The 23053-nt window shown below is 41.9% G+C and overlaps 1 protein-coding gene across 1 annotated transcript in view; it reads right to left on the reverse strand.

Moving 5' to 3' along the window:
* The window catches only part of LOC129099622 (A-kinase anchor protein 13), a 93603-nt gene that overhangs the window by 67243 nt on the left and 3307 nt on the right, over positions 1-23053 (reverse strand). The window contains 4 exon segments of the mRNA XM_054608933.1: positions 2790-2961; positions 3489-3652; positions 7090-7243; positions 16481-16524. Coding sequence (XP_054464908.1) covers positions 2790-2961; positions 3489-3652; positions 7090-7243; positions 16481-16513 — 523 coding nt within the window. The 5' untranslated portion in view covers positions 16514-16524.

The following is a 23053-nucleotide window of genomic DNA, read 5'->3' on the forward strand; positions in this document are numbered from 1 at the left end:
AAAAGCATATAGCAAATAAATAAGATGAATACGTTGATGGGATTCTATCATTTGTGTTTGTTGAGACTGCATATCACTGAGTCATTTAATGGAATGGTATTGATTGACAAACCATAGGTTACAGATGATTTGATGCTGAATGTTGCCAGTAAATTAACTGGGTGTTATCCACCGTTTTCATTGACATGCACCGTCCTTGCAGATGAAGTGATTTATTTATTTTGTTGCCCCCAAAATACAATAAACGGCTGGCTACGCTGAGATCAGTGACTGCTGCGTGTGTCCACGGTGTGAAGGAAGACAGAGATAAACCACCGTCCCCTCCACCTGTAGTCCGCTGCTATCCATCACCTGACAGGCCGGATAAACGGAGAGCAGGGTGAGACTCCTCTTACTACTACCTGCAGTTCACCGCGGCCGAGCGTCTCGTATTGAAGCGGTGACACATTGCGAAGCGGAGCCTATTAGAGCGCACATCACTCACCGCAGCAGGCCGCCGCCTTCTACATCAACAACATGACAACTGACTTCAATGGAAAGGAGGTGTGTGTGTGTGTGTGTGTGTGTGTGTGTGTGTGTGTGTGTGTGTGTGTGTGTGTGTGTGTGTGTGTGTGTGTGTGTGTGTGTGTGTGTGTGTGTGTGTGTGTGTGTGTGTGTGTGTGTGTGTCCATCTCTAAAAAGCTGTGAGGATTCTCACAACAGTAACAAGCAGATCTTACCGAATCAGCGGGGAGGGCATTACTGAAGATTGGATTTGATGACTTTTCTTTTCAGGCCCCAAACAAACAATGAATAAAACATTTTAAGGAGTGTCCGGTCCTTCAATCTCCACTACACACTTACTGAGTCGTCAGCTTTTTTGACAGAAACCCTACTGGTGCTGCTGGTTTCGATCTAACATCCGAGTCCAAGTTTAAACAACAAGTTATATTTCTTAACAGTAGCCGGAGGCAGAGGCGACGCTCGGACTACTCCCAAAAGTCTTGTTTATGTTGCTTCACAGAGAGCAATTACCTGGTTGAGTTTATCATCCTCCTCAGCTCGTTTGGCTTCCTTTAACTGACTGAAGTCGTCTGAGTCAATGGCTAGAGAAAATTGCCATTTCTAATTCTAATAAAAATGTTGCTGCTGTTTCGCAGAGATGCCCGGCTCCGTTTGATCACACTAATACCAGAGGCAGATGACAGTCCATGCAGGGACGTGCTTTCATGTTTATGTCTGTCTGTTAATAGAAGCTGCCAGCTAACACAACATGGACACCAGCCGTCTATTTGGGATCGCAGAAAGATGTGTTTGCCCTCTGTTTTAGTGTCAAGCAGTGCTTAAGAAAAGATTACAAGAGAATGTTTATCATTCACTCATTGATCAAGTAAAAAAAGACCACACTATTCTGGCAACAGCTTCACAAGCGCTAAGATTTGCTACCTGAGAGGTTACTGCTCCCACTGAAGCTCGGGTTTGATTCATAGTTCTGCCTCGGAGATCAAGACCACAATATATTCTCCAATTTGAGCTGTACTTTTATAACCGGAGCTACAGTACATCCAGGTAACGTTTATTTCACATTACTGATAAGGTGACTGCTGAAGTGCAATGGCCTCAACCAGTTAAGGAATGTCATTAAAATATAGCGGAAACAAACAAAAAAAAGACTTTATGTCATGAAGTGCACACTGACATGAGTCTTGCTTCATTTTGGATGATTCTCGTTGTTGAATAAGAATAAAATGACCCTGTGAGTCTTTTCTTAAAATGGAAAAAGTCTACTAAGAGTCTATGGAGTGCACAAGCCGCCGTTACTGCGGGGGCACCTCACTTGTAAACCTGCTCATAACATTATATTGCGTGTAAAATGCTTAAATCTTAAATCCCCTTTGCCAAGACGTCTGTCCTGGACAAGACTGGTTACATGTTGAACATAAAGTCATCAATTGTCATTTAAATAAAAAGGTAATAATCTAGATAAAAAAATGTAAAACATTTCAATAAATTATAGTTCAGTCTAAGCTGACGGCTAGACGTTTTTTTCTGTGCTTGGCTCCTATCAGCTGCTCCAACAACAAACTGAGACAGAAACGGTTAGCCCCTGCTCCATTAAATCTTTCATAAATCTTCAACAAACATATATCCATTGCATTTCAAGCAGCTTGCAGACAGAGCACCAACCAGGAACCCGCCAAAAACCGAGCAATCTGCGCATACAGGGCCAATGGTGAGCCTCTCCCAGTGTATCTCTATCTCTCACTAACGTCGCACTACTTTAGCTTTTATTAGCTATCAAATCCTGGAGTTTAAGTATGTGAATCATAAACTTGCAAGTAATCCCTTCCTGGTTTCAGTTGGCTAGCCGTTTCCACACAGCACTTTCACTTCCAGAACTGTGGAGGTCAGACAGAAGCGGTGCCTTAACGTTAGAATGAAATGTGTTCAGTTCCACTTGCTCGTGAGCACGTCACATAAATCAGCTGCCAGATTTTCCTATAAAGGTGGAAGCTAAACAGCAGTGACTTCTAATAATAAGCAGTAGGACACACGCAAACACACACACACACACACACAAACACACACAGAACATGGAAACAGCTAACTGTATGATGCCAGTAGCACTGATTTGAAAAATGCTGCATGCCTTGTTTCATTGCCACCTGGTCAGCACTGTGAAATATATTGCATGTGACATGCACACAAACAGAGGTGCCATGTGTGTCACATGCCTCAGTACAGAGACTAGCTGTCTGACGTTTTATTTGTGAGGAAATGACATGTTCCGGACCCCTTACGAGCCTCACCAGTGTTGTTGGATAGCTGGTTCCCCAGTAAGCTCCATCCCGGAGGCAGGGCGAGGTGGTGCAGGGCCAGCGCCAGGCTCTCGTCCAGACGCTCGCACTCCTGCAGGGGGATCTGACACTCGTCCAGCAGCAGCGCTCCGTCCAGGCCGTCGGCCCTGCCCGCCGTGCTCACCTGCGTGGAGGGTGATAACAGAGATGAGTAAAATTGTTTACGGTGGAGGAGCGGAGGCTTAGTCCACTGAACGCACTCGCTTTAAGACGCCCAGCTTAAGAGCATTAAACCACATGCCTAAAATGTAAGATGTAAATGCAGGAAGACACATCCACGTGCATTTATCGGCGCTGAGCTCAATTTGAAGCTGAGCTGTGCAGACGAAAACAAATCATATTCAGATTAAACTAATTTTTTGAGCGTGCAAGACATTTACATTATCTTGTCTTCCTCCTTGGCAAATCAAATTCTGTATTATTCTTCTATGGGATGATAAATTGCGCTGAAAATAATTCATTAATTGAATCGCAAGGACTGTGAGACATCAAGCACTGTCAGGGAAGAAACAATAACATGGCAATCATTGTCTTACTGTCACTTTGCCCACATTGCTGCATCACTCGTTGCCAGTGGAAACTACTTTCCTCCTGCTCCGTGACAAGCCTTAGTCTGTTTGGTTATGTTACTGCTCACTTGGAAATGCTCACCAAGAACTGGGCCATGTCGAAAGCCAAATCCTGGACAAAGCTGAATCGATGCTCGGCCAATGGAGCCACGCCACCGAGACAGGGCTTTAGGTCGTCGGGGGACTCGGGGACGCCTCGGCTGGCTGAGCACAAGGTGACCAACACCTCCTCGCAACAGTCATGAGCTACGAGACAGCACAAGGAGGGAAGCAGAAAGGCACGGTGAGAAGAGAGGAGAGAGAGGAGGAGGAGGAGGAGGAGGAGGTGACAGAGGACAGAGAAAAAGTGTAATTTTCTCTAGTTTTAAATTATAATGTTATTAAATACACAAATAAATTGGATATTTTCTATGTTATCAGTCTCATGTGCATATGGCTAAACTTTTATAAAGTTGAGTATGTTTTGGACGTAAGCAATTTGCTTACATTTGTGACCTGTGGAGGAAAACATGAAAAAGGGCAAAGAAGCAAAGTAGATACTAAACATTGTAACATTTATGTTACTAGCTAGTTACATAGCTACTATGCTAGCAGTGCTAAATCTTGGTGAATTAAATCATCAACAAACCCTTTTCACTTATCAAATGAATCAGATTCACAAACCTTTAATGGAACATGTTTTGACATAGCCTACTAGGACATTTAAATACAACCGAGCCATCATTTATGTTATTAGTATGATAAACGTCTCCTGTGTGAAAGGCCTGTTCATTGATGAATGTTTCATGTGAAGATTGCCAAAGTATTACATTTTACCTCTAAAAGTACCATCATTTGGTTGATTCATTTAATTCAGTGTAATTCTACAGTTAAGTAGCTATAGGTTATAAGTGCTACTTGTACCAAACGGTGGTGACTCATTATATGTTAATGTCCTTCCCTACAGGAAAACTTTCACACTCTGCATTAACAGATCACCAAGTTAAACTAGATTGTCTGTTGTTTGCATAAATCTATTTCGGCCAGGTTTATCAAGCAGAGGCAGTGCTAAAGAAAAGCAACAGTATTTTTAAGTAATTTGACATTGTAAAATTGTATAAGAATAAGAATCGCTCATTAACTATTATCAACTACAATACAGTGCAAATTTGCACCGCTGGCTTCAATCATATATTCATACCTAAATTAATGCCAATAAATCTGAATATGACTTACCTCATGAAATGTGCTTCAATTTATCACACTGATACCTATTCAGCAGTCACAAATCAAACTCAAACTACCAACAAATGAACAACACTACATGCGATCAGTTAAATGAAAATGTATGCAAATGGGTTTCCGGTTGTCATCTCATAAAGAATGACAAAGAGGACTGTAGTCCACATACGGGGACAAAACACAACTAATAGGGAATAAAGGCTCTGATTGATGCTTTACAGGCAGTGCTGACATCCCTGCCTCTAACTTACACGACACGTGGCGTTCTGCATCAATTTACATTCTCACCAAATGCCAAGTCATATGCTGTGAATGAAGGACTTCGTTTCATTCAAGACAAATGAACATGAGCTAACCCCTTGATCCATCCTCTGTATCTAGAAGTAACATTTTCAGACCCATATATCCGACACTGCACCTTCTCGTTTTCTCCGCCAGGAGATTATGTGTTTTTGTTCGGCGCATTTCTGTCCGTCTGTCCACAGCTTCTTTCGCATACTGCTGGACCAATCAGCTTATTATGTTTTGTGCACATTTATGTATGCTCAAGATCTCTTGTGGTTGCAGTGATTCACAATTTGAGAGAACATATTTTATTGGCAACATGTTTCACTGACTATTTTATACCCTCAATGACTGCTGACTCCTCACTAGACTACTCTTACCCGGCTGCAACTGACAACAGTTTAGTTTGGACTCCTCTAGATTCGACAGATCACAAATTGTTGCTGCACTCTCCTGATGTGCACGCCTAGGTAAGGCACTTGCATGTTGCATGTCTAGGTAATGTTAAAAGCAGTTGGCAGCAGAGTCTTGCAATGTGTTCTGCTAACAGAGCTAACAAGGCATGGGGCTAATACAGCTAACAAAGCTAACTGCTAAAGGAACTAAACACACAGCGGGACCCGACAGTTTCTGTTCAGAGGAAGCCTTTAGCCGTCAACATGAAGCATTACGTTGTGAACTGCAGTTTAGCTGCATGGAGCCAGTGCAGACAGTGACAGGGAATATAATGAGGCCGCATCTGTTGCATGAGACGTCTGAGTAAAAAGGGGGTCTTGACAGGGGGCAACTGAACCTGCGCTTAGCCCCGCCTCCCTCAAACACTCTGTCAACTCCGCCACTTCGTCAAACCTAAAGAGCTACCATGGAGCCCACACTGTCGCTAACTGCACTCCCTGTATAAATATTTATATCAATTTTTTTGTAAAGAAAGAAAAAGGCTATTTCAAAGAGAGCAGACACAATGGTCTACAATATGCGCTTTAAGTATATTTCGAAGATGTCAACATTTTATAACATAAAGATGTGTTATTAAAAAACAAATAGCAGACACACCTGGCGGAGGTCTCCACTCCACTGAGCGCACTTTTCTAATTTACTCTGTGTCAACGTTGTTTGTCGGGGACACCTTGTTCCAAGTCAAAGTAGCGATTCAGTGCATCTGCAGCCATTTTCCCAGGCCACTTGGGAATTGGATCCCACGACCTGCTGCTTGGTCACAGGACGGGTCCTTCGGGGCTCTGTGTGTACTGATGGAGCGAGCAGTGAAGCAGCGCTAATCTGTTAGTAGAGAGTAACACCTCCTCCTGCCTCTCTCAGATGGCTCCAACTCAGCCGAGCTTTTAACAAGATAATGCAGTTTAACGTGTTCCGCCTTCTTTTTTCCTGTCTGGATCACAGACACTTGAGGAAAACAATCATATCTCTTATATTTGTCCATTCAGCTTACATTTGATGTCTACATCATTCTGATAACACCCATGTTTATTACAGTGTCACAAGTATTCTGGATTCTTTACCACCCATTTTCTGTGTACTGTGACCTTTGACCCTTGATTTCCGTGAGCCTGCTCATCCGCCTCACAGGGAGGTTTTCATTGACTTTGTCTTTGTTAAATATGTTAAATTTTGCAAGTGGAGTAAATGGAATGTGCTCCAAGAGGAGTGATGAATGAGCCAGACTCTAGAAAAAAAAAGTCAAATGAGGTGATTTCTCCCTCTCCAACACACAGCATTAGTTTGAAAAACGAGTACAGTTGGGTGGATGATTAATCATTTATACTTTGACTATCTTCCACAGCTATAATAACTCCTGACTACCCTATGCTTTCTGTGTGTGAAGGGAGGAGAGAATAATACCATGCAGTTCTTAAATTTAATATTGTTATGAAACATTTTTGGCATCCTTTAGCACCTCTTAATGTTCATTTGGGCTATAGCACAGGATGGCTAAGGAGACCAATACAGGAGATCGGACTGTTTTCACTTAACAGTGCTAATGATGATATTTTTACTTTGACTGTATGCTAGTGGTCTGAAACAAAAACAGTTTGTTTTTATTTCCCAACATAACACAATAGATTTAACAAGTGTGATATACTGTAGGTGGAGAACCTCCCCCACGGGTTCGTTTAAGGGAACGGGGACGCCGCAATGCATTGTGGGGTGGGGCAGCTTACCGGGACACAGGGCCTGCAAGGTATCATGACTGCTCCTTAGGGTGCTGGTCAGGTGCCTCTGTGTGCTGCCAGCAAACAGCAGGAAGTAGTCGACGCCCTCCTCGTCTGCAGGCAGCTCCTCATCAGAGAGCTGCACCGTGATTACACACCGGCCCTGTAGGGAGGCGGAGGGGGGGAGGGGAGAGAGAGAGAGAGAGAGAGAGAGAGAGGAGGAAAGAGGACCAAGAAAGCAAGAAAAAAACAATATTAGAAAGAATTCAAGTAAGTTTGCATGAATTTCATCAATAAAAAAAAAAAGGAAAATAGATATTTTAATTCCCTTCTTCTCATCAATTGATTTGCCATTATTCAGTAATTTTAGCCTTTTTCCTGATGATAGGTTGAACCTCTATGTGAAAGAAGCTTATTTTCCAATCTAAGACAAAGTTCCAGTTAAGTGTAAATGCAAGAAGAATGCATTTTGATCTCATAGAATTAAATCTAAAGTGATCAGGAGAGTGGAATCCAATCACAGTGGGTCGCTTTAAATGCATACGAGACAAATGCTGGTGCCGGATGTGGACTGCCATCCTTCACCACACAGTAACAGATCGGATATCTGCATGCCAGATCTTAACAGGGCCGCGGCGTAAAAACACCCGCCAGTTTTCTCAGCAGCACGCTTGTTTACAGCAATTACACAAATGCCTCAAAAGTTAATATGGTAATGATTTATTGATTTAGAACGCTACTAATCACATCATTAACAAAACAGGGAGGGCGGCAGACATCGCTGGAACATGGAGGAGCAGCTTGACTTTCTGCCGACTCGGTGAGCGAGCACCGCCGGGTTCAGTCCACAGAGGAGGAGGAGGAGGAGGAGGAGGAGGAGGAGGAGGAGGAGGAGGAGGAGGATGATGGAAGGCGATGTGTATTAGAGCTGTTTATCAACTCATCCAGTTTTTGAACCCTTGTGCATCCTTGGCACATAAATCAAGGTCAGAGTTCTTTTCCAGAGCCCTACTTCACACTGGGAGTTAAAAGATTTGTTAACTGGCAACTGAACAGAAGCTATTGAGTCTACCAGATATCTTTCCACAGTCGTATGTTCCAGTTTGGTGCAAAGGCCCAAACCAGAAACCTGCATGTGGCTTGAGAAGGAGCCAAATATAGAGATTGGACAACACCAAAAACAACGGAAAAGTGCAAGAAATGGATTTTAACAGTGTGTTTAAGATATTAAATGAGTTCAATTCTTTGTACGGAAATTATAAGAAGCTGTTGAAGTGCCTGCAGTTATATTTCAAACAAAACAATTAGGAGGCTATTTAACAGACCAGACATATAAAATATGGCAATTCTGATACAGTATGTTCACGCTGAAAGCCCATCAAGGAGGGATGGTATTTTTTATGTTATACCCAGCCAACCTGCAAAAGTATGCGTTTATCAACACATCCCGACCCTCAAACCACCGACTTTAGGCATTATAGTAGAACGACTGTCAGGACTGAGACAAGAGACAGACACTGAGGGCTGCAGTGTGTGTGTGTGTGTGGGGGGGGCTGTCTCGCTTTGTCTCTCAGACACACACGTGCCTCCCACCTCCGAAAATAATGGATAAATGTTCCTTTTTTTCTTATTTAAGTAACACCAGCGACTGTTCGACAGATGAGAGAGCATGTCGACAAGTCAGCCAGAAGGTGTCAGCCCTACGGAAAAAAATGTCTGTCTTTTAATATGCATTTGATCTCTGCATGCAGACATCAAATGCATATTTAAGACCCTTTCTACAAGATTCTCCTTTTAAAACAACGCTGATAACATGGAAAAGTCTCAGCCAGTAAAAATCAATGGTCCCCTGCAAGAATTTAGAGTGGTACATTTGCCACCTTAATCTTTGTAAACAAGAAACCTGTCAGGTAGAGCAAATAAAAGGGGGCGGGGCTTTGCAAACAAGTCCAAAAATACAACTTGAAGTAAACACCTTATCTCAGCTGTATTGTTTCTACTAGATAATATTATTCGTCTCACTAACACAGTGCAAATAAATGTCGAAAGTGCATTTTTTTCTTTCTTTCAAAAAGGGACAATAGGCTTGTTGTGGCTTGATTGTCGTGGGCTGATGTCATCTGAGGACAGAGTGAGGAGGAGGAAGAGGAGGAGAAGAAGCAGCAGCAAAAAATAGGGATATTGTTGAAAACGAGCCGTTTGTCCCACTGGGGGATTGCAGCTTGTTGACACCGAGGAGGGATAATGGGACAGTTCATCCCACTTAATCTGACCAGTGTTGCAATCTCTTTCTTTTCACCAGCTCGGTCCACCTCGAGCAGAACGGTGTCGAGGAGAGTCAAACAAGCTTCCTCCTTCTCTTATGAATTATGTTCCATATGGGGGGGGGTTGAAAGTTGACAGCAGCCTTGGGATTGGCAAGTCTCTGTTTGGCAAGCCAGTGCTGCTGCTGAGCAATGTGTGTTCAAATTGTGTTCAAATTGTGTTCAAACGGCGACCACGTAGCCCAGAGGCCACAGGAAGAGAAACAGCCTGCAGTGACCTTTGGAGAGCTGGGACTAAATACATTGACTTGCAGCAGTAGGGATGCAGAGAGCCTCGGCTTTAACAAGCAGAGCAGGGGGAGGGGGCACAGGCATAAATGAGGTGTAGATGGGCGGCAGCCAGCAGGCATGACACTCTCTCCATTAAAAACTCATCCTTTAATTCCAGGAGAAAAATTAGGGAGCGAAGCAGCACCTCTGTGGATTTGTGGGTTTGTGCACCGCGTGTAAAAGAGAACGTTTTTAGTGCGAAAGGAAGTCATAGGGACAAAAGTAAAGCAAAAGGAGAAAATGTTTTGACTTTTTCCAGCGCTCAAGGCCGGTGGCGAATCCCTTTGAATCAACCTGCTGCATTTGGCGCATTAGCAGGTAATGGGGTAATGGGTTTTTGATGGCACCGCCACAGCATCTCATTTTTGTCAAAATTAATCTCCATTCGTAAATAACTCATAGTCATGAGCTGCTGATTTTTTTGTTTGTTGACAGAAGTCGTGAAATCACATCTACATGATACACGTTCACTCTCGCGCGCGCTCTTACTTTCTGCCTCCTCAGCTAAGACTGCTTGTAATCAATCTGCCGAATTCAACCTTATTTGAATGAAAATGCGCGAGAGTCTTGAGTCGGAATGGAGTATCAGCTGAATGAGATCATTGTCTGTTTCCTTTTTGGAGGCAAAATGTGTCGGCGGGGGGTGGGGGTGGGAGGTGGTGAAAAAGAGATGTGAAACATCTGCAGGAGTCTGCAGGAAGCACAGCTGCACACATGGAAACAAAAAAAATACACAAACACACAAACGGAAAGTAAAACTACTGACAATAAGTCGCATTATAAAAAAAATAACTCAAATGCAAAATCAGTTCTCTCGTGTGTCTGGCTTTAAATCAGAAACCAGCACCTCTAAAGCCGTGTGACGCGCACAAATGGATGTCTCTCTGCCACACTGTGTGACCGTGCTCTCTGCTGGTAATAAGTACTTAACAGAGTGACCTGCTGTGGTATTGACCTGCTAATCACTGCACTTCAGCTGGGGAACAGGCCACTATTAAGCCACATCAAAAGAACAGCTGGAGGCCATGAACCCAGCCCCCCCCACCACCACCACCACCACCACCACCCCTCTTCTTAAAGATGCACGTGTGAGCCCTGTGACTGTATACCGGCCTCCGCTCTCCAGGTCAAAGCAGCTTTGGATTTTAGGGCCTCCGCGTATGAATTCTCACCGAAGCTGCTCTTAATGATTCATTTAAAAAGAATATTCCCCAAAGACACATTTATCACTACCTCCAGATCAGCAGTTATTTTAACTATATTCCATATTCTATAAGTGCAAGAAAGCTGAGTATTCTTGATATTCTTGAGAAAGTGATGACTTATATATATATATATATATATATATATATGAATGACCAGTTCCTTATGATTGATAAGATTACAATGAATATTAAACATAGAGGGGGAAAAGGACTTTGGTGTTCACCTTGATGACCAGACCTGGAGCAAAGCTTTGTACAATGCCAAAAGAATTACTAAGTCAGATAAATCACATGAAACACAATATAAGTATTTTTTGGTTTGGGTTCCTTATCCGGTCAAAATCCTACATGTTTGGTTGGATGAACATCCACCTACGTTGTCAATGTGGTATGATCAATTATTATCAATTCTTCCCTATGAAAGGTTAGCTAATGTATTACAAGGAACCTTAGATGCGTTTGTAAATGAGTGGTCCCCCCTTAGTACATATTTTGGCTGTGAATGGACCAACAATAATATCTATTGGATTAGATTGTGCTTCATTAGCTCAGTAAGCATCCTCTGTGATTGTAAGTTTCTCCCCAATATGCAATATGTGTTATGTATCTTTATATCAGTTATTTATTGATTTTGTTTTTTCTTTCTGTCTTTGTCAAGGATATGTGTTTATGCTGGATCAACTTTCCTAAAAAAAAATCTTTGTTGTTTAATTTGACCAAATGTGTATGATGATTACCTTATTTGTTAGGTTTTGTTGTTAAACAATAAATAAAAAAGAACTTATTATGCAGTATAAATGAATGTTTATCCACCTGGCTGGATTTCGGACTATGGGCAGCACAATGTGGAAGTTTTGCTCCCCTTCAGCACTCAAACTCATTGCGAAGATGTCCCATTGAACCTCTAAGATTTGGACAACACGTCACATTTGATGTTCTGTAAAGAGCTGTCGTGATTAAAAACAAAACATAAAAAAATAAAACAGGATATTGCAACCTTTAGCCTGGTTCAGCCAGAAAAGTTGCTCCTGCTGGACAATTAAGGAGACAATTTATGGATATCTTACAAGCTCGCCGGCAAGTTTCAAGAGACGAATCGCATCAAAACCGCTCACGCATGACAAACCTGTTAGAACATTTGCTACTTAAACTACAAACGCAACCTCCGATTTACAAAAGCATCGGACATCTCAACAACCCTCCCAGTGCAGCTGCAGACCAACAGGTAGCAGAGAGGACACCGTTTCCATCAGCCAAGCGTCCTGCGTTAAGAGACATAACCCCGACCTGATCATCTAATTGTACTAAACGCCAAGAATGTAAATGGCATGATTGCCCGCAGCCAGAGCAGCAGCAACAACTTGCTCTCTGTTGTTGACAGAAAACTTCTACAAGTCACCCTTCGGCTGCCCAACAAATCATTTAACCCTCTCTAATTCCTCACATTCCTCTCAAAATCAAACTAACTTTATTTACGAAACACTTCCTCATCAAACTTTTATTTTGGTCAAAGCAATGTCGCAAGAGTACCAAAGTTTTGTCCTCTTTACAAGCGGTTGTTTCTATCTAGAAACTTAAGATTTACAAACTGGAGCTGTCGTTTTCAGATGCTCTGGATGGGTTTTTTTTTGTTTTTTTAAGAGCTACAATTACGAAGCGACTAGTTAACCCCTAAGAGCTATCTTACTGGGAACGGCTGTGATAAGTGTCTAAGACCTGATGTCTAATGAGGCCCGACTGCCCGCCCGGTTCCACTGAACGGTCTGGGTGTAAATCACAGATAAGGTTGTCTGGGCGGCTAATGTGTGTGAGCCCCTCTGGCCTGGAGTACCACAAACACACATCTCTGGCTTATCTCATTTCCTGTGGGCCTTCCTCACCTGTTAGTGCTAGCAAAATGTCTCCCACTTACACACACACGCACACACAGACACGCACACACTAGAGATGGACGTTTTTTTCTGCGATCTAAAGGCCTGCACCTGCGTGGATATTTCACTGGCCCTCCACCAGTCCCTGTAGGCTATGTATCTTTTTAAAATCATGTATCGATGAGTGTTTTCTGCAGCATTAATGATTAGAGAGGCAGCTTTTTAGTAATTGTCAACGTTTTTATGCGTGCAATAATGTCACTGTCTCGTGGGACATTTAAACAGCCAAGCTAACTGTAGTTATAACCTTTGAGCTTCTGAAGCAGTCGACGGAGCTGTGCTGCTGTTACTCTGCTCTGCTATGTTCACATTTTAGAGAATGTAATTATTATTATTTTCACTCATTAATGATGCATTATGCGTTCACCCACCAGCAACTAATTTGCTATTAATCAGGGTTTTAAATTTTTATGACCCGATCTGCCAGATCCGCAGATTTAACCGCATCATGTGCGAATGTAACTGCAATCAGTTCATCTCTGAGACACACACTTCATTTAACATTAGCTCAGAGTTACAAATTACTCATAAACAGTCATTATAATAAAAAGCATTTTTGAATTAAAACACAATGTTATAACATGACCAATAATGTAATAAAATGTCCTGACTGATAACATTTTACCGATAATGGGTTTTCTTTGCAAAACTGATCATTTAACAGATTATATAAGAATGGGAAAAATGTATCCTTTTTTTCCTCTGAAATATAAAGTGTGCAAGTATGTAAAATGTGTAATACTGTTGGTGTCATGTTAGCCTTTTGTAAAAAGTAACATCTGACATGATCTTTTTTTTTTTAGAAATGTATCTACAGGCTTGATGTAGAATTTAAAAATGTACAACAGATGGCAAGTGGTAAGTTTTAATCAGGCAAAGATGCATTTAACTTAAATCCCTATCAATGGGAAAAAGCCCAACCATACACATGCCAAACATACGTTCATGCAGCGTTATCTAGGATGAGAGAAGTAGGATCAGAAGTTGCGAGCCATGAAGGCAAAACAGTTGATTCAGTAGCCATTAAATGTCTTTTTTCATCTGATTCAACTGTTATTTCCATTAGATAAAGTGTCTATTATTATATTATAAAGTGTCTATTCATTTGCCTCCTCTGATCTTATTGAATTTCTACAATTAAAAAGGATTTGAAATCAAATTTGAAATGACGAAAAAACTACTTAAGTATGCATTAAACATTGACATTATATTTAATAGTTTAATTTTTGGGTAAAAAACATTGACGTGCCTGAACAAGGACTTTATTGGTCTACTTATAACATTATTGAGTTACATTTTGGATCAGGTTAAGTGCAAATTTGATTACATTTTTTCAGGACATTATTACATTATTGGGTGCTACTAGGAAAAGAAGAAATTGCTTGAGGCCTTGGTTTATTCCTGGGAAAAAAACAAAGTAGCTTGTTCTGTCCATCTTAACAGGAAATCAGGCATCTTGTGGCTTTATTCACAATTGAGGGTAACAGGGATCATGAGACTGACCGCTTGTTAGGAGCAGCGGGAGCAGAAAGCTGCACTGTGTGATAACCTGTGATGACAACCAGGAAGAGGAGCCACAAAGCAGAGATTTCAGTTTATAAGTTGACCCTCACCTAAGGTAACAAGACGGGAAAACTGAAGCTGCGGAGATAACCTCTGCAGGAAGATTGACACATTCTGCGAGAAACGGTGGGTAGGTCTGCAGTTTGAGAGGATTTTTGAAAAACCTTTGTGGAAAGTTGGATCAATGATGTCAGAGATCAGATGCTTGCATCCCAAATCCAAGTTAGTAAGCTTAAAACATGGATTGGCTGATAAATGCTTGATAGTAAATCAAAAATGTAAAAAAAAAATCCACATAACACAACAACACGTGACTCTTGTTGATCAGACCTTTCACTTCTTTGTCAGACATCCCATAGACCCTGCTTCCTGGACAAAAAAAACTTCAAGAGTATAACATGTTCCTTACAGTCTGCCTAATCAGGACATTTAAACTCACAATTAACAAGAAAATCCATCAATCAAGAGGTCACGCGTTCCCTTCAGCGCCAAGCTCTTTGCTGTAATTACCTGCTCACCTATTGATTTGGACAAATGGCACATGTCCAGGTAAACTAGCCCTCAATTTGTCCTTTTCAGAGCAATTATTTAAGAGGACCAGTACTTTTTCTGAGATCGAAACTGCTAGGGATTGCTATTTAATCCAAAATCTGAGCCGCGACAAAAGCTGGCGTAGCTTTGACAATGTAGTTGTTCTTTTTAGTTTGGTGGGTTAGAAAAATCACATGAATGAGTGGAGCAACACACTGACACGTTGAGAGTTGGGAAAATGTAGAACTGGAACCACCATACTAAAAAAAAAGAAGTGCTTTGGATAAAAAGGTCAGCAGTCTTGTTTTTAATCACTTCCTGAAACATTATCTTGGTCTATTTTAGTCATATCAACAGTCCACCAATTGGTTCCCGTTTTATTTAACTGATAACATGTAAATCATGATGACACACTAGAGGACAATAAGCCGAACTGTTATAAATATTTGCCAGTCATTAAATGTTAAATAGCCGGTTGATTTGCATGCAGTCGGATGTTGTGTTCTCCGTTATCTGGCCCTGCACACCCACACTTGTTTTCAGTTCTTCCAGTTAATTAGACCTGTCCGCGGGGTTGGCGGAGCTATTCTAGGAATCACATGAGGTCATCTCACTCCGTAATAAAGCACTAGTAAGGAGGATAAAGGTGTAACTTGTACCGCCCCAACAGGTGCAGTAAACGAATCTTGTGGAGCACACCTAAAGCTCACAGTCATGAGAAGAGGTTCTGGTGGATCTGTGTGGAAGCAGCTGTGTGGAAGCAGCTGTGTGGGCGGACTGACGGTGTGTTCAGGCAGTCAGAGACAAACTGTGTGCGCTGGAGAAATAGCTTCTACATCAGTTTTAGTGTGAATAGAAGAGTTGAATCGATCAATCAGCTGCTGATCGAAACCAGGTCAGTCTCATATTTCTGTCTTCGGTGGGGAAGTTCTACAGCGTGAGTGAAGAGGACATAAAGCACGCAGTTTGTCCGCAAGTTTACTTTTTGTATTGTGATTCATTCCCTTGCATGTTGCAAAGTAATTCAGTGACAGCCAATGTTAATGCGTTCAAGCTCCACTCAGTATACATGAGGATTAAGCAAAGGTAGGTTATAACGCGGTTATGATCTGTTCAAATGTTATCTTTTAAAATGCAGATTTTGGCAAGAAACTTGAATATATCCAATTATTTGAAGGAGATGTTCTCACAGGAATATTAAAAAAAGATAAAAGAGGGAATTATGAGCAATTTAACTTACATACACGAGCTCTAAGCAGTTTATAAAATATATTTTAAGCTAGTTTTTTTCAAAGCAAATATTTTTTTATAAAAAAATAAAATTGGAATATTGTGTTCTTATACAAACAACCCTTATAAATGGAAATTACAAAGTAAAAGGATAACACTTAAAATATTTGAATTTTGGGTGGTCGATAATTCTTTTTTGAGTTAATGGTAAAAAAGAAAAAAAAGGTTAATCTGGAGCCTTGCCGTAAATTACAGTTCTTCGGAATCAGAAGGTCAGGCTTTTAAGAAATCGTAATCGGCCAAGGAAATTGCAATGGGTGCATCTCTAATGAACGGAGATACTTACATAGAGTGCAGCTTGCTGTGGATTGAGTTTCATGTCCCTGGACGCTGTGGAGACAAGAACAAATCAGAGGTTATAGCTTTGCTGTACGTAATTATACTATGTGAATAAACACACTGACAGCAACATATTAGAACTTAATAAAACTAATAAGGGTTGATGCTCATATAGCAGCAGACATGGAGCAGCATTCATTTGGAGCCGTGTTTCTGGCTTCCTAACAAGCGCGGTGAAATGTGAAAAATGTGAGCCAGTGTTGTGTTTAGCTGGAATAAAAACCCTGCAAATAAATTGCTCTAGAAAGCACACAACACTTGACCTCAGGGTTTTGTTTTGGTTTTTTTTTTCACCCCTTTCAACAAAATGCATGTGTATCAGCTCCAGCAGCGTCAGAACATTGTTGCTGACAAGGTGACAGTTAAGCTCGACCCTGGCAGTCCTCCCAACACTCAGTGGGGAGTTAATAGTGCATGAGTACTGAAAAGACACAACCTGAATCACACAAGGGAACACACACACACTCATCATCCAACCAAAACTGCCAAACGTCTCTTTTTGTGCTTGTTTAGTTAAAGACAGGCTGTGTCTGTTATGACAAACTCTTTGTGTGCTCCTGCCTCCTCCAATCACCTCCAGCAAGTTCTCCAGCAAGCAAAGTAAAATGAAAAGGAGGTTCAGCGACAAAAACACACTACTTTGCCTCCTCTACGTGGGTTTATGCCGGGAAGATCAGTTAGCAGGATTTACCGGCTCATGTTCACGTTTGATTCCCTACTTCCAGTCTGGGACGAAGGCCTCAAAGCCGTTTTCTGGGCGCAAGGTCAGAAGCATTTGGGTGTGTAAATACATCCCCAAACCCCCCCCCAACATATCACAGCTATGGACTTGAGAACAAATGGTTTGGAAACCTTTAATGTTGAACTTTCTTGAAGAGACATCGGCCTGCTTGCATTCATCAACGGGTCAAGGGGCCGGTCGGCTTTTGGAGAGAACCGCGTTCTCCTCGGTTGTTTGGAGAGACAATTCTCTTTTGTCCGCCGTTCCCTGGCACTAAAACAAGTCCTTGCTGCCGGCCTCTGTGATCAGCGGCAGTGCATTAATCACATGAACCCTGCGGTGGTGTGGGGACGCTGACAAAAGGCCCTAATGAGTTCAGCAGAAAAAAAACCCAGAAAGAGTCGAACTCGATGGAGCATTGAGGCGCGGCGAGGCCAATTCACTTTCCCGCCACCCAATCCTAAGCATTTTTCTTCCTTTCTGCTAAATAAACAGGCTCGGGCTGGAATTAGGCGCATCAGGTAAGGGGATGATCAGCGGCTTCTAATAATACCCTGGAGTCTAATCCTCTTGCCTTAAGTGCAATGGGCCAGGGACTAGCTTGTTCGCCACAGGCAGGACTTTGACTGATAAGACTCTCACATAATGTCCCCATCAGGCTCACCGGCTCTTTTAAATTTGCATATTCTTGGACGTCTGCCGGCGCTCTCTTTTTTAGAACTCCACAGGTCTCACTCAAGGGTAGTGGTGTAACGGACCACAGGGATCCCCCCCTCGGGTTTGGCACACATTTGAACCGCCAATTACTTACACAGTTTAACATAAACCATCGCAGTGTGAAATAAAGTTTTACTGACGATCACTATCCGTCATTATTTAGTCAAATATGCGATCAGGACATTATTTATGCTTTTCTAGTCGCCTGTCTCTGATAATGTCACATAGTGAACAACCGATCCGTATTTAACTTGACAGGAGCAGAACAAAGGTTCCGTTCAGTTACATTACGATGCGTTCAGGCTCTGTTCAGTGAAAATGAGTACGTTATCATAATAAGTTCACATGTAATCTCGAAAATTGTAGTGTCTTTTAGTTCGTGAGAAACTTGAATAAATCCAGTTGTGTGAAGGACATGTTTTCACAACATAAATAGACATTAGAGATGAAAAATACATCATTAAAACTACTAATGACTACATTTGTTTTAATCCATAAAAATACAATCCTGCTGAGGACAGAGTTGATCATTTCTATTCATCCAGGGAGGAAGGTTTTCCGTGACCTTGTTCAGCTGAGCCCGGCTTTACATTCTCTACACATTCACACCAGGCAGCTGAACACAACAGCTCAGTCTGCTACCACAGTGGACACTTCTAAAGTATGTATGTATAACAATTGATTACATTTCCAGTTTCAACTTAATCTATAAACACACATAGGAAGCTGATTCACTATGATGCATCATCACAGGATGTACATTGCTCCACTGCTTGCTTTGGATTCATGGAGGGGCCTGTGAGCGACATTACCACATACTGTACATCCCAATCTTCCTCTTTAGTGTAGCTGTCAAGCTAAGCTAGTTAGCCGGTCTAGAAAGCAAACATGTCCTGCCAACTGAGGAGGAGGAGGCTGTGTCTCTGTGTAATTAAGCTAACATATGTTTTGAAGTGTTTTCAAAAGCGTCGGTGTTAAGAGTGCGCTCTGGGGGAAATACTAATGCTTATTACACAACTCACTTAATTCTTCATCTAAACACAAAACTATTACTGAATACATTCATTTTCTCAACACTTGGAGGCACAAAGACTCACAGAAACGCAGCCCTTACCAATCTAATGTGGCTAATAAGCTAGTTAAGGCTAATGTGTTAGCAACTAACCGCTCAGAGAGGCAAGCTGACAAATGTATTTACAATATTTAGCTAACTTTAAGTATTTTTTTTATCTCTACAAACTCTTGACAAAAAAATGCCTCTATGTTTATTTCTGCTAGAAGTTTGGCTTTCTTCACCACCGGCCCCAGGTTTTGGACTCTTGCTTCGCCGTTTTGTGCTAAACAGTTAGCGTGCTTTTGGCTCGTCTGAGCTTCTTTGCTTCAACCGTCTGCCAACTTTAAAACAATGAACGAAGAAAAGACTACAAGCTGCATGGAGGCTGGTAATTATCTTGTGATCATCAGTACAAGAGACTCTATCACAAGATGATGAGTCACTTGACCGCAGGTTTGATAACCGTTCTCCAGGTTGCCCTGAATCAGTTTTTTGTGGTTGACCCCAGCGGTCATTCAGAAAGGAAAAGTATTAGTCATTTCACACTACAACTTCTGAAAAGTAGAGAAATGACGTTGATTTCTGTGTCACAAAACCCTGCAGTATTTTCTCAGAGGGACACACGTTCCAGGCAATTTACTGCAAATAAAGATATTTAGGTGGTGCCTGTGGATAAAACCTGGAAATATAGAGGAGGTTTGAGTCTGCATGTGCTTTGGTAAACTTAACAAAACGTCGGAAACCAAACTTTCTACCTGTTTTTAAAAACTCAAAACCTTACAATCATACTTCTTTCACGAAGCCAAAGTTTAATGAAACTAAAACAGGCATTTTTATTATTCCCAGATAATATATTCTTCTCATCTGCAAACGAGATGGGTGTTGGTCATGTGATTCAGAAAAAAGGACACATATCTTAACCAAACTCTGTTTTTTCCTTGTCTGGTAACAGAAGAACCTTGAGAAATGGCATCCCCCTAAGCTCACCCTACGGCCACCCGACACCTGCTTATAGAGATTACACAACCCATTAACTCCACCTAAAACACTGGGGGCAGCCAGCCTTCAGCCCAGCTCCTTAACAGTCTCCATTACGGCCCAAACTGCTTTTGAACTGCCCTTAAAACCAGAATGTTCTTCCTCCGCGACAGGAAGGCCACAGAAAGAGGCAGCCGCGTTTAAGTGCACGGCCGTCACAAATGAACCAATAAATCAAGAGACAAAAGCCCCTCAATGCTGCGATAAGAGCGGCGATGCCCAGAATCAGGCTTGTGAATGGCCCTCGTTATGGCTTCCACGGGCGCCTCAGCTATCAAAATAAGCCGTAATAGCCATGTGACTGCAGCGTGAATGAGGGGGGATGAACAGGATTAGCTTCACAACTCATTAATCAGACTACAGCACTTCCCAATCAACAGCTGATGATTCCCCGACACAATGCACATGCACTGGGCGGACCGAATAGTCGGCGGTTTTCTGTCTGTAAATGTGTCGCTTTTTACGTCAGTGACAAGGAGGTCTCTCTCGGAGAGCGAGACGCTCGTTCTCAGTGAGACGACACCGGCTTGCCATCGCGCATGATTCAATAAATCTCCCTGGATGGAAGGTGCATCCAATGTGAACGTCACAGACAAGTAAACACCGCTTTGGGTCCAATATAAAAGGCAGGGGAAACGCTTCCCCAAGTCTAGTTGTTGGGATGAGGTGCCTTTATGGCGGACCGGATTGTATTCTGGCAAATGTTGAAGGCGCCCTGCGGGGTTGTCTTGTACACAACTCTAAGTTTTGTTTACATTCAGTGTAGCTCACCCAAAGGCCTCATGTGTATCCTTGAGGACTAAAACTGAATTGCCGATTGTTTTTTTGTATTTTAGATACAGCACTGCTCATGTTCATAACTAGCTTGTAGCCCTCTTCTTTCCGGTCTTTGCTGGCACATTGCTGCGTATCTTTGCATGTTAACGCCACCTCAAGATCATTGGTAAAATGTCAAACCATTGGTGGAAATGTGTGGTGCATCAGCTAAACAAACAGGGACCTACTCAAAAATAAATGGCACTACTACAGGTCAAAAGTCCCTGAGAAACCTTTAAATGTTCAAGTTAAACAAAGCTTTAAAAAACACACACAAACACACACTGATTGGCAATTTTACCAAATTTACAGCAATAATCAGGTACTTCTACTACGTGCCCCCCCTCTTTGGCATTATACTTTAAAAGGCATGTAATCTTCTTAAACTTGTTCTAAATCCTCTAGATCAAAGAGAATCTACTACAGACGGGATGACATTAGAACATGCAGGCGAGCAGTGCATTGATGATAAGAACGGTAAACAGTGGGAAGGTCAGAGGTGACTGGAGGCCTGTGACGGCATCAACATAATCTTTTTCTTGTCAGCGCCGCTCCGACAGAGACTTCCTCCAGGAACACCCTGGTCCTCCCGTCCAAAGGCCACGTCTCTTTTGTCCACTTAAACAAACGCACGTGCATAGGTGCAGGTCAGGGTTCTTCGGTTGCCAGGAGACCCTTGGTTGTTTTCAAAAACCAAAACACTTCGGGAAATAAAAGCCACGTGGTTTCATGCATGATCCAAAAGGTGCTGACCTAACTCAGTCCTGCAACCAAGATCTACGTGCCTACTTGTAGCTTTAAGTCATTTAAAGGGTCATTATCACACCTGTTGATTAATCTAATCAACTGAATGCCGTCAATATTGGGAAATAAAGTTCATAAAGGCTTTGTTCAACATTGTCTCTCATTGTACTTGCCTTTAAATTGACATTTTCTGAATAATATGCATTTTCAACCAGCCCAGCTAGTAGTTCAGAGAAGTGAAAAACACACAATTTCAGATTTAAAAAAATAATAATAATGCTTTCCTCGACAACTGGCATTAAGCCATGCATATAATGTGAATTTACAGACCAACTCCTGCTTTAAAATCTTAACATCTGCCAAAAATAAGCAAGTGGAAGTCAGTTGCTCAGAATCCAGAGCAGCTACTTGAATAAAATAGGTCAAAATGATCGTTTGAACTCAATGCACATAACAGGGACCAATTTACATCAGTGTTTTATCACCTCGAAGCTTCATGCCGCAGTCTTTCTGGGTCAAAAACCTCCCATTGGCCATTAATTAACTTGAAGAATGTCAATGCAGATTAGGGACACTAATTTAGATTTATTTTTTTCTGACCGAGAGCCGTCGGTTGTTAACCGATCATTAACCGTTAACTGAGCCTAACAAGCCGCCCAGCTGCAACAAGAACCGATGCACAAAACGGGTTAAATCCATAATTTATTGGCCAGCTGCAAGGTATGCATATATATATATATTTTAATCAGTGAATAAATGCAAAAACTCCCCAAGCCAGGTTCTTGTGTCTCGCTTGTCATCTGATTAAAGTGAAGGCCCCGAAGTTACCTTTTGTGACCTTTAAGGTGGACCAGGTATTCTCCTTTAAGCTAAAAAGCTTGTTTTTAATAATTTTTAATATTTCTTCTAATTGATAAGCATTCAACGGCCATAGTTCTTTTTGTAGGTTAAGGGTTCATCATTAACATACTGTATCAACCCCTCTAGTCTCAACTATAAGGACAACCATGCAAATTTCCCCGCTGCGGGACTAATAAAGGATTATCTTATCTTATCTTATCTTAACCTGGCCACACTACCTTCTCCTTGCTGTTGTTTTGGTTTATGTTTCCATAGATACACGCATATTACTAACACACAAAACATGACCTACAAGGCATCTTTTTCTTGACATAAAATCCACATAAATTGTTTTTTCCCCAATCGTGAGCAACATCACTGTGCGCCTACGATAAACGCTGCTGGGTTTAGGGGTTCAAGGACCCACTTGGGCATCTTGCTCTGGCAGTAAGGTACAGTAAGGAGCTTTGGATATAAAACCCTCCACCAAATGGCAGATAAAGAGTGCCAGGGAGAGCATCAAGGCTGATTTAAGCCTGGGGAGAGTTCATTCTTAACTCCTCTTAACTTCCCTTTATTCTCGTATTCTT

Source organism: Anoplopoma fimbria, chromosome 2, assembly GCF_027596085.1.
Source record: "Anoplopoma fimbria isolate UVic2021 breed Golden Eagle Sablefish chromosome 2, Afim_UVic_2022, whole genome shotgun sequence".
Classification (NCBI taxonomy): domain Eukaryota; kingdom Metazoa; phylum Chordata; class Actinopteri; order Perciformes; family Anoplopomatidae; genus Anoplopoma; species Anoplopoma fimbria.